This window comes from Oncorhynchus keta, chromosome 2, assembly GCF_023373465.1.
Source record: "Oncorhynchus keta strain PuntledgeMale-10-30-2019 chromosome 2, Oket_V2, whole genome shotgun sequence".
Lineage (NCBI taxonomy): Eukaryota > Metazoa > Chordata > Actinopteri > Salmoniformes > Salmonidae > Oncorhynchus > Oncorhynchus keta.
In genome coordinates, this window is record NC_068422.1 from 59072559 (window position 1) to 59094390 (window position 21832).

At 42.0% G+C, this 21832-nt stretch overlaps 1 protein-coding gene across 3 annotated transcripts in view; it reads left to right on the forward strand.

The window, feature by feature from the left end:
• LOC118362223 (CD151 antigen-like) overlaps window positions 1–21832 on the forward strand; it is a 147503-nt gene that overhangs the window by 28818 nt on the left and 96853 nt on the right. For all 3 annotated transcript variants that reach the window (XM_052479236.1, XM_052479237.1, XM_052479243.1), the window contains exons 4-6: window positions 19432–19506; window positions 20867–20971; window positions 21503–21661. In XM_052479236.1, coding sequence (XP_052335196.1) covers window positions 19432–19506; window positions 20867–20971; window positions 21503–21661 — 339 coding nt within the window. The remainder of the gene's footprint in view (window positions 1–19431; window positions 19507–20866; window positions 20972–21502; window positions 21662–21832) is intronic.

Consider the following 21832-nt stretch of genomic DNA (forward strand, 5'->3'; position numbering starts at 1 on the left):
GATCTGGGGAAGTGTACCAATACATTTCTGCAGCATTGAAGGTCCCCAAGAACACAGTGGCCTCCATCATTCTTAAATGGAAAAAGTTTGGAACCACCTCGACCCTTCCTAGATCTGGCCAAACTGAGCAATTGGGGGAGAAGGGCCTTGGTCAGGTGTTTCAACAAAATACTGAGTAAAAGGGAGTAAAGGGTCTTAATACTTTCAGTACCAGTCAAAAGTTAGGACACACCTACTCATTCAATGGTAATTTATGTTTACTAATTTCTTAATTGTAGAATAGTAGTGAAGAAATCAAAACTATTAAGTAACACACATGGAATCAAGTAGTAACCAAGAAAGTGTTAACAAGTCCAAAAATATTTTAGATTCTTCAAAGTAGCCACCCTTTGCCTTGATGACAGCTTTGCACACCATTGGCATATTCTCTCCATTTAACTTCAGCTGGAATGCTTTTCCAACAGTCTTGAAGTTCCCACAGATGCTGAGCACTTGTTGGCTGCTTTTGCTTCACTCGGCGGTCCAACTAATCCCAAACAATCCTAATTGGGTTTAGGTTGGGTGATTGTGGAGGCCATGTCATCTGATACAGAACTCCATCACTCTCCTTCTTGGTCAAATAGCCCTTACACAGCCTGGAGGTGTGTTAGGTCATTGTCCTGTTGAAAAACAAATGATGGTGCTTTGCTGCGCTTAGTGGAACCATCACACCACCTCCTCCATGCTTCACGATGGGAACCACACATTCGGAAGTCATCTGTTCACCTACTCTGCGTCTCACAAAGACACAGCGGTTGGAATCTAAAATCTCATCAGACCAAAGGACAGATTTCCACCAGTCTAATATCAATTTCTCATGTTTCTTGGCTCAAGCAAGTCTCTTCTTCTTATTGGTGTCATTTAGTAGTGGTTTCTTTGCAGCAATTCGACCATGAAGGCCTGATTCACTCAGTCTCTGAACAGTTCATGTTGAGATGTGTCTGTTACTTGATCTCTGAAGCATTTATTTGGGCTGCAATTTCTGAGGCTGGTAACTAATTAACATGTCCTCTTGTGACGGCCCTCCCACTGTCGTGTTCTTTCTCTTGTTTTCCTTATTAGGATGTCGGTGGGCGACCCTCCCGGCTCCGCCCACTGACATCCGAATAAGGAAAACAAGAGCAAAGAGAAAGAATACGACAGACAGAGTGGGAGGGTTGTCACACTCTGCAGCAGAGGTAACTCTGGGTTTTCCTTTCATGTGGCGGTCCTCATGAGAGCAGGTTTCATAGCACTTGATGGTTTTTGTGACTGCACTTGAAGAAACTTTCAAAGTTTTTGAAATCTTCCGTATTGACTGACCATGTCTTAAAGTAACGTTAAAGTAATGTTGTTTCTCTTTGCTTATTTGAGCTGTTCTTGCCATAATATGGACTTGGTCTTTTACCAAGTAGGGCTATCTCCTGTATACCACACCTACCTTGTCACATCACAGCTGATTGGCTCAAACGTGTTGCGGAATGAAATTCCACAAATTGACTTTAACGAGGCACACATGTTAATTGAAATGGAGCTGGTTGAGAAAATGCCAAGAGTGTGCAAAACTGTCAAGGCGGCTAATACTTCTAGAATCATTTCTTGGTGATTATAGATACTCAATGTCCTTCAGGCTATAGGGAAACTCTACTTCCATCATTAAAACATCAAAACATCAAACAGGGCAAGGACTCTGGAGGAATTATCATATGGTGCAAACAGGACCTTTCATGGAGCCAAATCCATACGGGTAACACCCACATTTGGTTAATTCAACAAAGGAACAATCCTTAGTGACAATTATTTATATATAGTTGTGGCGTATGCTTCTCCCTGATGATATTCGCCAGAAAGAGACCAATCAGTTTTGAATTGGAGGGAAATGTGCTTTTGTATGGGGATTTTAATGCTAGAACAGGTTCTGAACCTGAATGTGTAGACCCTGAGGGTAATAGACATGTTGTATATTCGGACATTCCTCCTTATACCCGATTCCTATCCCTAGTAATAGAAAAAGCCCTGACCAGGTAGTGAACAACAATGGAAAGGCGTTAGTGCATCTATTTATTTAGATCTTTGTCAAATAGAAAACATCACCAGCTACAAGATGGAGATGTTCGACAACAATATTGTGACACATCGAAAGAATACAAACAAAACCTAAGATGTAAAAAAACTGAAGAATTTTGAGAACACTCTGAAAGAGGTTTGAAGACTCCATTGATGCAAACCAGTTCTGGGAGAAATGGAATGGTGTAAATGGAAAATAGAGAAACTACCAAGCCATTCAAAATGGCAACATTTGGGAAGATCTCTTTGAAAGTCTCTATGGAATAATTCCATCAGAAGACTTTACTTTAAACCAAAAAAGTATGCAAGAAAAACTCAGCTCATTAGAACACACAATTAAAAAAAACAACCAGAACCAAAGTCATGACCTCCTATTTGACAAATTTGAAAAATGTAACAAAAACACAGAATAAACTAAATTGCTCAAAAGAGAATACAAATTGGAAGAATATCTCTACTCTGTCAGAGATACAAAATAGATGTCAACAGTGAAGAGGCGACTCCGGGATTCTGGCCTTCTGATCAACTTCATGTTAATTTAATGGACAAAAATGTGCTTTTCTTTCAAAAACAAGGACATTTCTAAGTGACCCCAAACTTTTGAACTGTTGTGTTTATACTGTATTCAACACTATCTACTGCATCTTAGCCTATGCCTAGAGAGAGCTCGCAGAAGGAGAGCACAGAAGGAGAGAGAGCTTGCAGAAGGAGAGCCAGAGAGCACAGGAGAGAGCAGAAGGAGAGCACAGGAGAGAGAGCTCGCAGAAGGAGAGCACAGGAGAGAGAGCTCGCAGAAGGAGAGCACAGGAGAGGGAGCTCGCAGAAGGAGAGCACAGGAGAGGGAGCTCGCAGAAGGAGAGCACAGGAGAGGGAGCTCGCAGAAGGAGAGCACAGGAGAGAGAGCTCGCAGAAGGAGAGCACAGGAGAGAGAGCTCGCAGAAGGAGAGCACAGAAGGAGAGCAGGAGAGCTCGCAGAAGGAGCGGGAGCACGCGGGAGCTCGCAGAAGGAGAGCGGGAGCTCGCAGAAGGAGAGCGCGGGAGCTCGCAGAAGGAGAGCGGGAGCGCGGGAGCTCGCAGAAGGAGAGCGGGAGCTCGCAGAAGGAGAGCGGGAGCTCGCAGAAGGAGAGCGGGAGCTCGCAGAAGGAGAGCGGGAGCTCGCAGAAGGAGAGCGCAGGAGCTCAAGCTCCTAGGTGAGCGCAAAAGAAGAGCTCGCAGAAGGAGAGCGCAGGAGAAGAGAGAGCGATAGCACAGAAGGAGAGCACGGAAGGATAGCACAGAAGGGGGGCGAGAGAGCTCGCAGAAGGAGAGCACGCGCTCACAGAAGGAGAGAGGGGGGTTTGGTATGAGCACTGTCCATTGTTCTGGGGCAGAATTGAAAGGGAGGTGGCACAGAGAGTGGAGGGAACCTGTTTCCCTTCCAAACAGACACAATTTATACCACGGCTGAGTCATAAAACCCCAGAGGCAATGAGTGGAGAAACTGACCGCACACTCTCACTGACCAGAGCCCTACAAGGCTGTCATAGACGCAGCTGAACTGTGGTGGAAGCTGAGCCAAACTTAAAGGGGTAGTGCACCCAAATGACATAATCTGTTCTTCCTTTCCTCACCTTTTGAAGTAATTCAATATGAATGATTGTAATTTACAATAACACTTTCATTACTTAGCCTGTAGTGGCCATGGCTAACATTCACATTGATAACTCTAAAGTAATAGTTGGTAAGGTGCCCTTGTCTCAGAATGAGAAGAATACCCTGTAGACTTGTTTTCTTCTTTATTTAAACATGGTGTAAATTATGTCTACACCAATGCCTGCTGACAACATGTTGCCAAGTCATTTTCATTCGGTGAGGAACATAACTAGTGTTATGACGTTATCCTGTTGGGGGAGGTTTATGACCCCCATAAATACCTTTCCCCCTTCTCTACAGAATTGTTTCTTGAAAATCCCTTTGTTAACATAGAGAGAGTATGGTGACATCAAAAGGTTTGGGAAAGGTACAATATTTCTGTAATCCAACCAGTTGAAAGTGTCCTTGGTACTTAAAAAATATGATGTCCGATCAGTTGGTGTCTTGGACATATCTGATGATAGGATGACATAAATTGTATCTTGGAAAGTCTACACATTCTAGTTATCAGATTCACATGGAATTATTGTGCAATTGAAATGTTTAAATATGAAACTATTTGTGAAAAGATTAAATGTATTTTTAGCTTCTAAATGAGAGAATTGTTTTACATTTACATTTAAGTCATTTAGCAGACGCTCTTATCCAGAGCGACTTACAAATTGGTTTTCATAAAGTAAACTATGCTCACTCAGTGGCCATGCCCAAGTGAACAAACATTGATTGAGAACTATGAAGCGCATGCCCTTCTCTCCCCCGATACAAAATCCGTTGATGGGAGTCAAACCTTAGTTACCGACGACGTGAGTACTGGTGTCCCATACGTTTAAAAGGGCTAATTTCATTGTGGAGGTGACGATCACCACGCTGGAAGGATGAATTCTGACAAGACCAGCCAGAATACAGCACTAGCTGAGTATGGCAAAATGGTATGAACTTTGAACTCTTATTCACTTATGAAGAATTGATACATTCTAGAAGTTGAGTTATCAGCTGCAGCTGTAAACGTGCGTGGCCTAGGAAAGGACAGACAATCTCCTGAGAAGACAGGGTACAACGTATCCGCTAAGCCCAGACAGATTCTACAAAGGACAAAGGCGATCTCCGCTGGACAAACCAGTCTTCCATCTTCGACCCATCTATCGAAGTGCAGCTCAGTGTAAATATATATCTTGCATTTTCCTTTTCCGCATGGGCGGTTATTATAATGCATAAGATTCTGTATTTACGTCAGCATATCTTTAAGGTCCGATAGAGACCCAAACTCCTTTCTACCTCAGTCTTCCCGTTCTTTCATTCAAACCCAACACCCTTTCTTTGTGTAACAAGCATTCATATCGGTTTCGTCCACCAGGGACTTTTTATTTTATGACATGATAAGTAATCGATGTATGATCCATCCTGTGTATATGTAAATCTGTGTGATTATTTAGGTAGTTAGTAAATAATTAAGCCAATTTTTGAATTGCTGATTCAACTCGTTAGACCTGGTTCGTGATGATAACCAAGAATTTTACGACGTTTACGATGTCGTATAATTTAATCAGTCAGAGGAACGACACTAGGTAAACGGAGCCTGTATGGTGTGTGTGTGGTTTTGGCATGCGTTGACCTGCATGCAAATTTGTGATTTTAAGTGATATCTAGGTATTCACATAGGACACGTTGTTTTCCCATATCAAATTGAACATGGAATTTTGAGGAAACCAATACTAAAACCTCAATGAGATTAGTTATTTAGTAATAATAGGATCTCTATCCAGTCCTTACCCTGACCTTTTGTGCATTATATTCCTTAGTGAAGGGACAAGGGAGGAGTAGTTGAAACGGCCTAATCCAGTATTTTTCATTCACTTTGGGTAAGGCTTCTCAAACTATTGTGTTATCTGCTCCTGTTCTGGATGGTCCTTTGCTGTATGTCCACTTTTGATCCCAAACATATGCTGTGGCTTTTGTGTGCAAGTGCGTGTGTTGGAGAGTGCATCCCAAGGAGTTAAGATGAGGCAGATGAATCATGCTGAAGGAATTAACTTGTCAGGAGGGAGGGGAGAGATGGTGAGGATGGTGTGTGTGTGTGTGTGTGTGTGTGTGTGTGTGTGTGTGTGTGTGTGTGTGTGTGTGTGTAACTTAACCCTGGCAACGAGAGGCGAAAAGACTGCTGTCGAATCTGTGTGAACTACCTCCGATGTTTGACTCAGCAGCTATATTGGCATTCTGTCAAACTCAATGTATATCACAGGTGTGTGTGTGTGTCTCTCTGTGTGCGTGTTAGGGTTGGGCAATATCAGTCTTTTCCTATCATGATCATGTACCAATAAAACAGTGATATACGATGCTATCGCCCCCTATTGGCCAAATTATATATTTCTAGTTATGAAAAAAATTGCTAAAATTAAAGTAGGGCTACAGTGAGGAAATCGAATGCAACTGAACGAAATATGTTGTTGAAAGCCTGGGCAGAGGCTAAGTGCAGGCACATCTTTTCTAATATTGCTTTCTGGTGGATGAGTGTTAGCATGGAGCGTGTGTGTGTAAGTTTGGCGCGCTGTGATGGAGCAGTGACCGTAGTGACGTTGGCTGGATGGAAGCAATCTTCCGCAGACCCATATCTGCAGTATACAGTTGAAGTCGGAAGTTTACATACACTTAGGTTGGAGTCATTAAAATTAGTTTTTCAACCACTCCACAAATTTCTTGTTAACAAACTATAGTTTTGGCAAGTCGGAAAGGACATGTACTTTGTCCATGACATAATTTTTCCAACAATTGTTTACAGACAGATTATTTCACTTTCAATTCACTGTGTCACAATTCCAGTGGGTCAGAAGTTTACATACACCAAGTTGACTGTGCCTTTAAACAGCTTGTAAAATTCCCGAAAATTATGTAATGGCTTTAGAACCTTCTGATAGGCTAATTGACATCATTTGAGTCAATTGGAGGTGTACCTGTGGATGTATTTTAAGGCCTACCTTCAAGCTCAGTGCCCATTTGCTTGACATCATGGGAAAATCAAAAGAAATCAGCCAAGACCTCAGGAAAAGAAATAGTGCAAATCTTTCCCAGAACAACAGCAAAGAACCGTGTGAAGATGCTGGAGGAAACCGGTACAAAAGTATCTATATCCACAGTAAAACGAGTCCTATATTGACATAACCTGAAAGGCTGCTCAGCAAGGAAGAAGCCACTGCTGCAAAACCGGCATAAAAAAGCCAGACTACGGTTTGCAACTGCACATGGGGACAACGATCATACTTTTTGGAGAAATGGCCTTTGGTCTGATGAAACAAAAATGTAACTGTTTAGCCATAATGGCCATTGTTATGTTTGGCAGCATCTTGTTGTGGGTATGCTTTGCTGCAGGAGGGACTGGTGCACTTCACAAAATAGATGGCATCATGAGGTAGGAAAATGATGTGGATATATTGAAGCAACATCTCAAGACATCAGTCAGGAAGTTAAAGCTTGGTTGCAAATGGGTCTTCCATATGGATAATGACCCCAAGCATACTTCCAAAGTTGTGGCAAAATGGCATAATTAAGGACAACAAAGTCAAGGTATTGGAGTGGCCATCACAAAGCCCTGACCTCAATCCTCTAGAAAATTTGTGGGCAGAACTGAAAAAGCGTGTGCGAGCAAGGAGGCCTACAAACCTGACTGTTACACCAGCTCTGTCAGGAGGAATGGGCCAAAATTCACCCAACTTATTGTGGGAAGCTTGTGGAAGGCTACCCGAAACGTTTTACCCAAGTCAAACAATTTAAAGGCAATGCTACCAAATACTGACTGAGTGTATGTAAATTTCTGACCCACTGGGAATGTGATGATAGAAATTCTAGCTGGAATAAATCATTCTCTCTACTATTATTCTGACATTTCACATTCTTAAAGTAAAGTGGTGATCCTAACTGACCTCAAGACAGGGGATTTTTACTAGGATTAAATGTCAGGAATTGTGAAAACTGAGTTTAAATGTATTTGGCGGAGGTGTATGTAAACTATGACTGGTCTACCGTCTTCAGAACTGAATATTTATTGCTATTTGCCTCATAAAAGAAAAGAGAACCACATTTCTGGGATCTTTTATTTGAAATATGGGAACAACACTTTCCGTTGCGTTTGTTTTTGTTCAGTGTATGAAATGTATGGCTCACCTTTTCTCACTATTTGGCCCACTTCTATTCAAGGCTAGAACTACTTTTTCTTCTTCTAGGGGTTCTAATGCTTCCGATTTTGATGTTCATTTTGATACCATACCTTTTTTCACTTTTGAATATACATTGTTGTTTACTAGGTGTTGTGTAATGAATTTTGGCTGTTCTGTGACCACTCCCTCCTCAATCAGGGGTGGAAAATGCTTTGTTCAAAAGAAGACTTTGGCCATGCCGCTGAACCGCGCTGAAGTTTTAAAATCTTTGTTCCATTGAACATGCCATACAAATAAAGGTATTTTAATGAATTATATGAAGAGTGCCTTGATTCTCCTTTCTTTTTGATGACAAATTGACCCCTTTTTACCAAAGAGCACCTATCTACGAAGATCATTTAGTTTGTTCTATCATAAAGCTTTTATTGAGAATAGCCTAAGCTATAGACTTTCATTGTTATTTTTGAAAGTCACAACTTTAGGACAACTATAGGCTAGAATATTTGGGAAATACAGAACTGCTCATTAAGCTTGGGCGATATCCAGATTTTCATATCGTCATACTGTCCTTCTCTCATCCCAGGATTTATGTTATTACCGGCATAGCACACAAGAGGGCTCAAATAATGCAAGAAAAGCCCATTGTGCCTCGAGTACCAGAATGCTAACAAAATTTGCAAAACCTAATAGCGAATTCACATAGACGCTGTTAGCTAAATGCTAACGAGCGTAAACGAACATCAAGACAGGCAAATCCAGCTCATAAAGTTATACAAGCATAGCTAGTAGCTGCCTAATGTCGTTTTCGGTGAGTGTGGACATTTTACAAATTAAATTTAAAGAGGGAGACTGAACATTATGAAGCTTTTGTGGAGTAATAGCAGCATGTGTACACGGAGCAGAGGAGAAAAGTTCGGAGGAGGAATAAAACGCTAGTTGGAAGCACAGGGAAAGAATGACAGCTGTGCAGATTACTCATCCCGAGCTCTTTGACTTCTGGCAGAAAACCATACAAGTATATACTTCATCGCCTGATGTGCACTGCACAACAGACTCCGCCATCTCCCTTTGTGGTATCTACAAGTCTCCCTTTGTGCTATTTATAAACAAACACGACTGGATGTACGGTTCTGGGGAACTATGGTAAGCTTCATAAGATAAAATCATGTGACGGGTCAAATGAAGAACCCAATCTGCTTTATCGCCTAATTTATTGCACAAATTAATGGAGGTATTAACTGGAGGTATTAACTTAATGTAGCTCCAAATATTCCAATTTATTGAAAAACTTCAAATAAGTTGTCTGGATGGTTTTGAAAAACTATCCCTTGGCTTTTTTCCAAATACCCCTGTATAAGGTATATACGGTATACCGCCCAAGCCAACTGTTCATAACTTTAACCTGAATTAAAGCTTTTATGAGAGGTTATTGGCCATTTGGTTATCAACCACACTTGGAGGGATTTTCCCAGCTTGCAACATGATTAGATTTTACTATAGGCTATTGATATGGTTTGTTCTCTATCATTATTAGTCCCCTGTCTGCGTTACGTTTTTAGGCTATTCAAATCACTTTTGGGGAGAAAGCCGTGCATAAAACGATGAAAGCGTAGCCTTCAATCATATTCATTTTGCCTATCGAATGGAGAGAGGAGAGAATATAGGCTTTGTTTTATTTATTTTTCAACGGCTTAACACAAGATGGTTAAGGAGTGTACATTTATACATTAAAAAAAAAAAAGTTTAGGCTACAATCTAAAGCCCATGCATCCAACAGATGTTTTCTGACTGGACATTTTGCGCTTCTTTGGCGGACTTCTCCGCTCTGTCTGGCCTACATTTCTCGCTAGCATTCTGTGTCACATATTAAAAAGGTAATAGCAAGTAGGAAGAGTCAAATTACTCAGAACGTCACTTGTGGGCTGCCCTGCTTTGCACTGCGAGAGACCGTTCTTTACTGCAGGGCGCCAACCATCGTCTGTCATATCACGATGTCGTTGCCATCGACGATGATTGACGGCCATTGTCAACGGTGACGACGTCGTGAGATGACAGACGAGGGTTTACCCTACCTACGCTATCGTGATATCGCCCGACCCTAGTGTGTTTTGTGTGTGTTTCTTCAACACCTTTGTGACCGCGTCAACAGGCATTGATCAGTCTGCTTACTCAGCATTCAAGATCAGAGTCACTTTGAGAATAGACAAAGACCAACTCCACTTAACACCAAAGATCAGCGGTGAGCCGGGAGATTTGGGTCAAGGTTTTCCTCGATTTTATCGGCCCGTCTGTCTAATGCTAAAGGAACTTGGCGGTGAATGCAGACCCATGCCCTACCTCTGTGTCTGCTTAAATCAGATGGGAGATAAAACTCTAATCTAACTCTCTGACTGAAAGGAAATGGCCTCCCTTAAAGTACAAGGCATCCGTACAATTTAAATGTAGTCCATTTGCAGGGCAAATGCAGAGCACACATTGAAGGACCACATACAATATTTTGCCGCAGACCCCCCTAGGATCTTACCCTTTACCATCTTGGCTCTTGTGTAGATTTGTAAGGATTTGATGGGTATCAAGTGAAAATTCCACCTAGCTTGTTAGAGGGCATGGTAGAGCTATAAACATATTGCTAGTACCTAATCAATCCTTCCAGAGCTACACACGAGTTGATGGGATATTTTTGTATCTTACGTTAAGCACTAAGGATTTAAAATGGAATTGGACCGCTACATCCCGAAATGAACAGACGAGTACTGTTATTCTTTCTTAAAAGGGACAGGGGATTTGATTTAGATTTATTTTTTTATTCCCATATTAAGAGGGCAATCAGTTATTGCTACTGTGCCTTCAGAAAGAATTCACACCTAGACTTATTCCACATTCTGTTGTTCCAGCCTGAATTCAAAATGGATTAAATATATATTTGTTTTTTTACCCATCTGCACACAATACCATGTAATGACAATGAAACATGTTTTTAGAAATGTTTGCAAATGTATTGAAAATTAAATAAAGAAATGTCTTTTGAAAGTATTCTCACCCGTGAGTCGATACTTTGTAGAAGCACCTTTGGTAGCGAGTATAGCTGTGAGTCTTTTGGGGTAAGTAGGAGTTAGGAGTCTAGAGTTGTACAATATTTGCCCTTAAAGTTTCAAGCGCCATCAAATTGATTGATCATTGCTAGACAGACATTTTCAAGACTATGTAATTTGAAACTGTAACTTGGCCACAATGACATCTTGGTATTGTCCTGCTGAAAGGTGAATTTGTCTCCCAGTGTCTATTGGAAAGCAGACTGGTCCAGGTTTTCCTCTAAGATGTTGTCTGTGCTCATAGCTTGGTTCTGTTTATTTTCAACCAAAGAAACGCTGTAGTCCTTGCCAATTACAAGCATACCCATAACATGATGCAGCCACCATGCTTGAAAATATGAGTGATACTCAGTGATGTTTGATTTGCCCCAAACATAATGCCATGTGTTCAGACAAAATATTTGCAACATTTTATGCATTATTTCAAACAGGATGAATGTTTTGGAATCTTTTTTATTCTGTACAGGGTTCCTTTTCACTCTGTCAATTATCTTAATATTGTGGAGTAACTACAATGTTGTTTTCATATCACAACCATTAAAGTCACGATTGGCCTCATGGTGAAATCCCTGAAGTTTCCCTCCTCTCCGGCAACTGAGTTAGGAAGGATGCCTGTAGTGACTGGGTGTATTTATGCACCATCTAAAACCTAATTAACTTCACTACGCCGTGCCTTTCTTTGAGAGGCATTGAAAACCCTTTTTGGTCTTTGTGGTTGAATGTCATTTAAACCCACTACTCGATTGAGGTACCTTATAGATCATTGTTTGTGTGGGGTGCAGAGATGGGATAGTTATTAAATAATGTTCACCACTTATTGAACTTAATTTGTCCATGCAACTTATCTGATTCGTTAAGTGCTTATTTAGGCTTGCCAGAACAATTAATAATATTTAAAAAATCAACAAATTATTCCACTTCGAAATTATGGGGTATTGTGTGTAGATCAGTGACACAAAATGTCAATGTTATACATTTTTAAATGCAGTCTGACAACAAAATGTGGAAAAAGTAAATGGAGGTGCATACTTTCTGAAGGCACAGTAGAAAAATATTACATGAAGAATACACCCCCCTACACACACACGTAGGACGACAGTTTAATTCGTAATCTCCAGTAACACATGGAACTCAAAGATGGTCTGCAGAAAGTGTGTGTTCTTGGACATCCTTCAGGGGACATCTGGCCTGGAATGTGGTACAATCTGTTATACACCATAACTGAGGGGCATTTGTCAACAACAAATGTGTAAATCTTGGCCTGGAGGGGCTGTCGTTACAACATTGGCTAAACTAAAGAATGAACGTCAATCTGCATTTGTAACAAAATATATCAATATAGATGTGAACTAGAAGTCCAGAAAGTTGGATCCATTCTGAAATCGAACAACATAAGGTCGTGCCAACATAAGGTTGGCATGACCTGAAGCAGAAGATAAAGGGTCAAATCGGGGCAATGTAAAGGGGGTACGAGCAACCCCTTCCTCCGCCTTGTCATCAGGTCTACCCGTCTCGTCATCTTTCAACGAGAGAATTCCTTTTCACTAAACCCTGACTAGCGCCAAAAGCTCAGCCTTTAGGGCTTTCTCAGTGATAATGAATCAATGGACAGCTACAGCTAAAAAGGTCTACTTTACAAAACCTCACCAAACAATCGAGGGCGCTTCAAAAAACTTGGATGGCTGAGGCAGCCATCTTGTACAATGCAGTCTACTAAACAAACTGAATGAGTCATCCAAACTCACAACCTACCATCACACCTCAATCACTAATCACAGAGAGTTTAGAGCAGCAGGGTGCGGTGGGTTTATTGGAATGATCCCGGATGAGCCCCCATTATGTTACGCCTCTGTGAAGAGGGAACGCAACACCCTGCTACAACTCAACTCCCCGTGAAGTGAAAGAGGTATGGACTGCGAGTAAGGATGGCAAAAGGCAGAATGTGGTACCGTTTACAAGGAATGTAATTCCGTCACACGGTAATATGGGGAAAAGGGGCTGGACGGAACCAAAGCAAAGAAAGTACATGTCAAAGCCCCCCCTCTCCTATCTAACCTGCCTACTCACTACCGATCTATGTAACTTAGCACCACCTGGTGCGCTAACCAAAATACAAGGTGGTGGTCCGCCCAGTTCTTATCTAGTGTGCCGAGACAGTGAAAACACTACGGGTATATGTATGCCCGCTGGCCTCTTGCGTAAGCACTCCCTAGGAACAAATGAAACAGAATAACACAAACAATTTCAATAACCAAAACACTGCATCCTATTGACACACAGACATAACCAATCAGCTCTCTCAATCAACCAATACAGGACACACTAATCATCTCCCTATGAGAACAACCAACACAGTATATCACCCTCAGCCTCCTCTCGCAGCAATGATCTTTCTGCAATCTATATCTCTGCAATGAGTTCCCTTCTGAACAGGCTTTTATATAGCTTCAGAAGGAATGGGTAATTGGAGACAGATGCGTCTTGACGAGGGGGCGGGGTCAGCTCACCAATTAGCCATGGAGTGGACCAATCAGCTACTTGAGGGATTTCAGGAAGCCATTTCCTGAAATACACACATGCAAATACACAAACTACAACACAGAAACTGGGGAAAGTAACAGGGGAGTTTCTCCCATTCTCTACAGATCCTCTCAAGCTCTGTCAGGTTGGGTGGGGAGTGTTGCTGCATAGCTATTTCGTGGTCCTTCTGTGGCTCAGTTGGTAGAGCATGGCGCTTGTAACGCCAGGGTAGTGGGTTCGATTCCCGGGACCACCCATACGTAGAATGTATGCACACATGACTGTAAGTCGCTTTGGATAAAAGCGTCAGCTAAATGGCATATATTATTATATTATATATTTTCAGGTCTCTCCAGAGATGTTTGATCGGGTTCAAGTGCAGGTTCTGGCTGGGCCACCCCAGGACATTCAGAGACTTGTCCTGAAGCCACTCCTGCGTGGTCTTGGCTGTGTGCTTAGGGTTGTTGTCCTGTTGGAAGGTGAACTTTCGCCACAGTCGCAGGTCCTGGGTGCTTTGGAGCAGGTTTTCATCAAGGGTCTCTCTGTACTTTGCTCCATTCATCTTTCCCTCGATCCTGACTAGTCTCCCAGTCCCTGCCACTGAAAAATATCCCCACAGCGTGATGCTGCCACCACCATGTTTCACAGTAGGGATGGCGGAAGGTTTTTTCCAGACGTCACGCTTGGCATTCAGGCCAAAGGGTTCAATCTTGGTTTCATCAGTCCAGAGAATGTTGCAGGATGCCATGTGCCTTTTACTGAGGAGTGGCTTCCGTCTTGCCACTCTACCATAAAGGCCTGATTGGTGGAGTGCTGCAGAGATGGTTGTCCCATCTCAGTTTGGCCGGGCGGGCAGCTCTAGGAAGAGTCTTGGTGGTTTCAAACTTCTTCCATTTAAGAATAATGTAGGCCACTGTGTTCTTGGGGACCTTCAATGCTGCAGATATTGTTTGGTACCCTTCGCCAGATCTGTGCCTCGACACAATCCTGTCTCGGAGCTCAACGGACAATTCCTTCGACCTCATGGCTTGGTTTTTGCTCTGACATGCACTGTCAAATGTGGGACCTTTATATAGGCAAGTGTGTGGCTTTCCAAATCATGTCTAGTCAATTGAATTTACCATTGGTGGACTTCAATTTGCAAACATTTCTACGAACCTGTTTTTGCTTTGACATTATGGGGTATTGTGTGCAGATTGATAAATTTTTTTAAAAGTAATCCATTTTAGAATAAGGCTGTAACATAGCAATGTGGAAAAAGGGAAGGGGTCTGAATGCTTTCCGAATGCACTGTATATGCATAGATGCTAATTCTAGTTTTTTTATTATCTGAATATTTTATAAAGATGAACATTATATTGTTAGATTAAAGGAGTAACTCGGGTAGTTGGAACCCCGGGTCGCACTGCCTTCATAGGCCTGCAGTAGTTAAGCCTAATAGACGTACCACACCAAACTTTCACAAAAGTTTCTTGCTTTTGATATTACCCTAATAAAATCAAATTGTTGTTTTGGGGAAAATAAGAACAGGTTATTATATTTCAGCATTAAATAAAGTTTTGCATCTCGCCATCTTTGGTTTTTCCTTTTCATTTACAGCGGGAACTTAATTTGGCCAAAGGAAATGGCTCAAGAATGAAACAAAACAATTGTTCCATACTTAAAGAACTGGTTTAAACCTTCACAATAGTTTTGAACAGAGGCCTATTTTGCAGCAATTAAACAAAGGCGAGTGCCTATAGGCCTACCCCACAATGACAACAATAGGCTTATTATAATCATATTTACAGCAGGCCTACTTTTAACCTAAGTACGTAGCAAAGACAGTTCAAACTTAATTTAGCCACAAATGTTACGACAAAATACAACAAAACGCTTTTTGCATATTTTAAAGAAATGCTTTAGTTTCTTAAATAGGCCTATAATAATGATAATTGATAGTAATAACATAGAATAATATAGAGTTAAATTGCATCAAAGCTGAATAGCGAGTTGCACACAATCCATTTGACCTCGCCAACATTCTTCTCGTCTTTGTTCATCATATTCGCATAGTCACTTTAACTATAGTCACTTTAACTATACATTCATGTACATGCTACCTCAATTAGCCTGACTAACCGGTGGCCCCGCACATTGGCTACCCGGACTATCTACATTGTGTCCTGCCAACCCCTCTTTTACTCTACTGCTACTCTCTTTTTATCTCTCTCTTTTTATCATATATGCATAGCCACTTTAACCATACTTACCTGTACATACTACCTCAATTAGCACGACTAACCGGTGCCTGTAAATAGCCTCGCCACTGTTATTTTTCACTCTTTTTACTGTTGTTTTTCTTTATTTCTTATCTATTGTTCACCTAATACCTATGTTTTACTTAAAAATTGCACTGTTGGTTAGGGCCTGTAAGTAAACATTTCACTGTAAGGTCTACTACACCTGTTCTATTTGGCGCACGTGACAAATAAACTTTGATTTGATTGTCCACTGCAATATTAAAACTTGTCCCTTACAGACAGGCCCCTTGTCTGCTTCTTTCCGCTATACTCTTTCTCCTCTAACTTTCGTTCTACTTCAGTGAGAAAGTGAAAAAGGAGTCCATCTTGACAATCAACAGTAACCTAGGCCAAGGCTCCTTTCACTTGCGTTCTCTTAATCTCTCCTCAGCAGCAGCCGCATGTGAGGTGAGCAGCCGGGAACCAGTTTAAGCTGGACATAAGCTATGCGTTTTATTGAGTTGCAATTGGCTGACACAGACGACAAGCTCGCACAGTTCTCATCACCTCACACATTAAGTTAACAGAGGACTGGTCCAGTCGGTAAATACATCTGAATTGCACATACCCGAAACCCGTGGCAACTATATCAGACCCGACTTAGGTCTGAAACAAAAGTCATAATTTAGAACCCGGACCCGCTCGGCTCCTGGGTCGGATCTTGGAATTTTGGGTCTGTTTGACCCGTGAAGACCTCTTAATATGAGCCCAAGCTAATACCAAATATGTTCGTACTTTAGCAATGATTTAACTTTTTTCAAATTACAAGTGGTCAATACATCATTAGCCGTATGGGCCTATATTGCATGAAAAATAGATTGTATAAAGAAGATGAGCAAGTCCATTGTTTAGTTTTTATTCAAAGTATACAGATACACAACAATAGATCGTCAACCCTCCACCAACCACAACTCAACATCCTAGTATTTCTGACTATTTAGGAATGTTCTGCGCTAGACATTTTGAATTCTGTTTGGCTGATCTGTGGTGGTTATAATTCAACAGTGGCAGCAGTGAGGATAGAAGGCAAACGCAAACATTTGGCACTTGCGTAGCCAACATGGGGGTCTGATTCTGGAATATAGAAATACAGACTCAAAATTGAATCCCCTCTGCATTACTACAGAGACCATCTCTTCACACATCAACACTTGCTATTCATGGCTTGCACGTTTGTCACAATGAGTGTTATTTTGAAGACTGAGCGTTCGATTGAATGTAGATATTTCCAAAGGAGGAAAATAATTTAGTATGAAAACCTTTTGTCATCATTGGGATGTCACAAGATTTTCTGTAGATGCAGTATAACTTTAGCTAGCTTATGTTAGCGTTGCTAGCTATTTTTGACACACTTTGCCATCTCTCTAAAGTACATTTGACCACATCATAATGATGGCAAAGTTGTTTCCTATTTATTATTTGCATTCTTCAGCAATGTCATTGTATTTCCAGACCACTATAGCTAACTAGTGTAATTAGCCCCACTTGACTTTCAGTCACCACTATGGCTGAGGCGAAGTATAAATGCTGAAGCTAGTTAGCTAAATACATTGCATGGGCTGAAATTGACCTAATAAAGATCCAATTTGTCAATATAATTACACGACAGACTGCATAACGAATTCATGTGGTGCTAAGCAAAGCAGGCTGGCTAACTTTCTACAATCTGTCAAAAATCACTCAATGTGTAAAAAAAATATATATATAGCCTAACGCTTTGCTGAAACAGTACAAATAACATTAGATGACTAGCTCAACATCTACCCCGCCCCCCCGCCCTCCTTCATAATAACATCAATGCATCAGGGACTCCAAGGTTTCTATAGCGTTTCACATGGATTTTTAGCACATATTGGCTCCAATGCTTCCCACAGTTGTGTCCAGTTGGCTGGATGTCCTATGGGTGGTGGACATGTTTGATATACACGGGAAATTGTTGAGTGTGAAAACACAGCAATGTTGCAGTTCTTGACACAACCTGGTGTGCCTGGCACCTACTACCATTCCCCGCTCAAAGGAACTTGAGTCTTATGTCTTGCCCATTCACCCTCTGGCACACATACACAATCAATGTCTCAATTGACTTTAAAAATACTTCTTTAACCTGTCTCCTCCCCTTCATCTACACTGATTGAAGCCGGTTTAACAAGTGACGTCAATAAGGGATCATGGCTTTCACCTGGATTCACCTGGTCAGTCTTTGTCATGGAAAGAGCAGGTGTTCTTAATGTTTTGTATACTCAGTGTAGAAGGTATGATTTATAACAGAGAGGAATAGCTAGTAAGCTAACATTAGTGCACTAATGTTACGGTCCATCAGTTCCCGACCGAAGTAGCTATCCACTCCATCCGATCACACCCTGGTCTTTCTTTCCACAACCTTCATCAAACTACCTTTTGGATGACCAAACTTATTTTTTAGCAGATTATTGCTGTCTGAAGTAGCAGGTAGCCTTATGATTAAGAGCGTTGGGCCAGTGACGAAAAGGTTGCTGGTTCGATTCTCAGAGCCGACTAGGTTATAAAGTCTGTCTGTGCCATTGAGCAAGGTACTTAACCCTAATTGCTTTGCTAAATGACTCAAATGTAAATGTCTGTCTGATGTTGACAGCATAGTCCTTGGTTAAACTTTTTTTTCCGTGCTCTCCATAGCTAATGTCGTCCATGCTTGTTGGCCATGACTGTCTTGATCTGTGGTCTAAAGATATCATGTTATCTTGAAAGCATTTTATCCTCTAATCCTTGCCACTCTATTATGGCCATTTAGAGCTATTTGAATTAACAATATTGAAACTTTTTAAAGGAGATGTCTTGGGAACAAATACACGCCCATTCAGGCAAAGGAGTGTTCGCTCACACACTCCTTTGCGTAGTAAACCTGTGCATTTCCAGCCCGATAAACAGATGTTTCCTATGATTCTAACCATAGCTTGGACCCAGAGGAGTTGTGATAACTTTATGCCTTTTCATAACTGATTTTGGATCATCTCCCTACCAACTTGTTAAACTTAGCTAACCATTATCATCGAAGGGCAAACTGTCTGGGCCAGTTGTTCAGGGATGTTGGCAATGAAGAGGAACTCATGGATACAATTTTTACAGTATGTCTCTGCATCCAGTGTGAAGGAAGTTGGAGTTAGTTTTGCGACCCAATGCTAACTAGCGTTAAGGCAATGACTGGAAGTCTAAGATAACAGTTAGCATGCTAGCTGTTACCATCCATTGATTTCCAGTCATTGCGCTATAAATGTTACCATTGACTTCCAGTCATTGCGCTAACGCTAGTTAGCAGTTGCGCTAACGCCAGTCAGTAACTTCAAACTGCACGCAGGGACATAAAAATTGTATCCACGAGTTCATCTGGCTTTGGATCTTCATTGCCAAAATCCTGAAGCATCCCTTTAAGGGCGACATAGTGTTTGTACAGCTCCGTTGACATTTCCCCACATAATCAATACGCCACAAATTAAAACTACGATTGGCGGACATTCTTAGTCCATTCTCTCAAAATAACAAAACGACAATGGTGACCCCCACTACCACCAATCGACTGCTCTGCTAAATTTAACTCCAGTGCGTCTAAATTAGATTTGCCTGTTTTACCTGTGAAGTCCATAAACAGAGGGCCATCCATTTCAACCTAATCCCCTACCTTTCATTGTCTCCCCACAGTACTTTGTCCTGCTGCTGTGTATCTTCCTCCTGGAGATCCTCGCCGGTGTCCTGGCCTACATCTATTACCAGCAGGTAATGAATGACTTGATTCACCACCTGATTCCACCGCCAGGAACACCTATCTATTCCCAGAGCCTGTCCAGAGACAGAAGAGTGTCTGTTTGTACAAACTGAAACCCAAACAAGGAAAGGTTCACGGATAATTCCCCACTCTCTTTCTCCATCTGTTGCTTTTCTCTCTCTCTCTCTCTCTCTCTCTCTCTCTCTCTCTCTCTCTCTCTCTCTCTCTCTCTCTCTCTCTCTCTCTCTCTCTCTCTCTCTCTCTCTCTCTCTCTCTCTCTCTCTCTCTCTCTCTCTCTCTCTCTCTCTCTCTCTCTCTCTCTCTCTCTCTCTGTCTCTCTGTCTCTCTGTCTCTCTGTCTCTCTCTCTCTCTCTCTCTGTCTCTCTCTCTCTCTGTCTCTGTCTCTCTGTGTTTCTGTCTCTCTCTCTCCAGCTCTGCTTTCCCATGCCTGCCACATCTTTGTTGTAGCATTTCTGTGGTGTGATAATAGCACTAAGATGTGATTCCCACTACTGTCCCTGTCACTACCACACACCCCGGCTGTGTCGATGTTAGACCTGAAGGAATGTTATCCTACCAAGCTTGTTGTGTGTCATTTGAACTCTCTCTGTGTAATTGTCTGCTCATGTTCCTTTGGCCTCATCACCCTGTTTTCATCTCACTGCTGCAATGTTTCCCACGCTGTCAACAGGTCAAATAGAAACCTATTATATTTCTCTCTCTTCCTCTCCCTCCCTCGTTCATTTATTCCCTTTATCTCTCTTTTTACGTTCGGACTTGGCTCTACATTCTGTGGTTGCCATAGAAACTGTGGACCAGCTAGATGTAGGCCTATGCTCTTGCCTAAGTTTTGCACTACTGTTATAAATGAATGAAAATGTACTTCTTCTTACCTTTTATGTATATCATTTCCTCTTTCAAGAGGAGTTCCTTCTGTAATGACAGTTTTAGCTATTCTGGACCTTTTGATACAGTGGATCATTCCATTCTATTAAATCGACAATGAGATGCATTACATTCCTTCAAGTATTACTTTACTGATAGAAGATTCACAGTCATTGGTGAGCTTATGTCTGCTTCTCCCACTACCTTATTTTCAATGTTCATGCTTCCACTTAGTCCTATTCAGAAAGACAAATGTCCCTTTTTGTTCCAGCTTAGTGCTAGCATACCTGATTGAAGTCATCAACAGGGTGTGTTAGAGTTAGGCTAGAACAAAAGCCTGCGCTCAAATACCATAGTTTCCCCTTCCTCGGTATTGTATATGTTTATGTTTCTACCGTCTGCTGGATAGCTGTGTTGTAGTCTGACCAAGGTCATGTTTACTGTGTCCGTTCTCTCATATCCCCTGTGTCCCGTCTTCCTCTGCAGCTCAATGAGGAGCTGAAACAGAACCTGCGGGAGACCATAGTGCAGAAGTACAGGCAGCCAGAGCAGGAGCACATCACCAAAGCAGTGGACAAGCTGCAGCAGGAGGTAAGAGAAGGCACCATAAGCAGACTTGAGGAGTTTGGTTGGAAGTTTTTGGAAATATTCCTGCGGGAATTTGTTGATTTTTCTCCAATGTGCATTAATATTCAGCTTTTTTATGTTTACTTTCATCTACTATTATTGAATCTACTATTATTTACACTGGCACTGATATGTGTTTTCATTATGCATGGTTGCAGTATGTTATTAGCCCTACGTGTATCTCGTCATTATGAAACCTTCTGATTTGAAAGAGAGCCCGTTGTTTTGTATAAGGATTTGGTTCCTGAACTGAGTATCATTCAGCTCGTCTTCTGAAACAACTGCAAGACAACTGGGAAAGCATGCACCACCCTGTTTGTGAAATGCCTCTCCCTCTCCCTCTCCCTCTCCCTCTCCTCTCCCTCTCCCTCTCCCTCCTCTCCTCTCCTCTCCTCTCCTCTCCTCTCTCTCTCTCTCCTCTCCTCCTCCTCCCTCTCCTCTCCTCTCCTCTCCTCTCCCTCTCCCCTCTCCCTCTCCATCTCCCTCTCCCGCCAGTTTAAGTGCTGTGGCAGCAACAGCTCGTCGGACTGGGGCGAGAGCGTGTGGATCCGCACCAATGAGGCGGATGGCAGGTTGGTGCCGGACAGCTGCTGTAAGACCCAGACGCTGGGCTGCGGCCACAGGGACCACCCGTCAAACATCTACAAAGTGGAGGTGAGCATCCGATACAGGGAGCAGCTGGTGTTGTTGAGTGTTAGAGTGCTTGCAATTCATAGTGCAAATTCTGCTTGAGTTCAGGTTTGTGTAATCAAGATCATAGCTGCGGGAAGTACTTTGGGGGTTGGTGTGCTGTCATTTTTTTTTCGTGGGGGGGGGGGGGGTTAA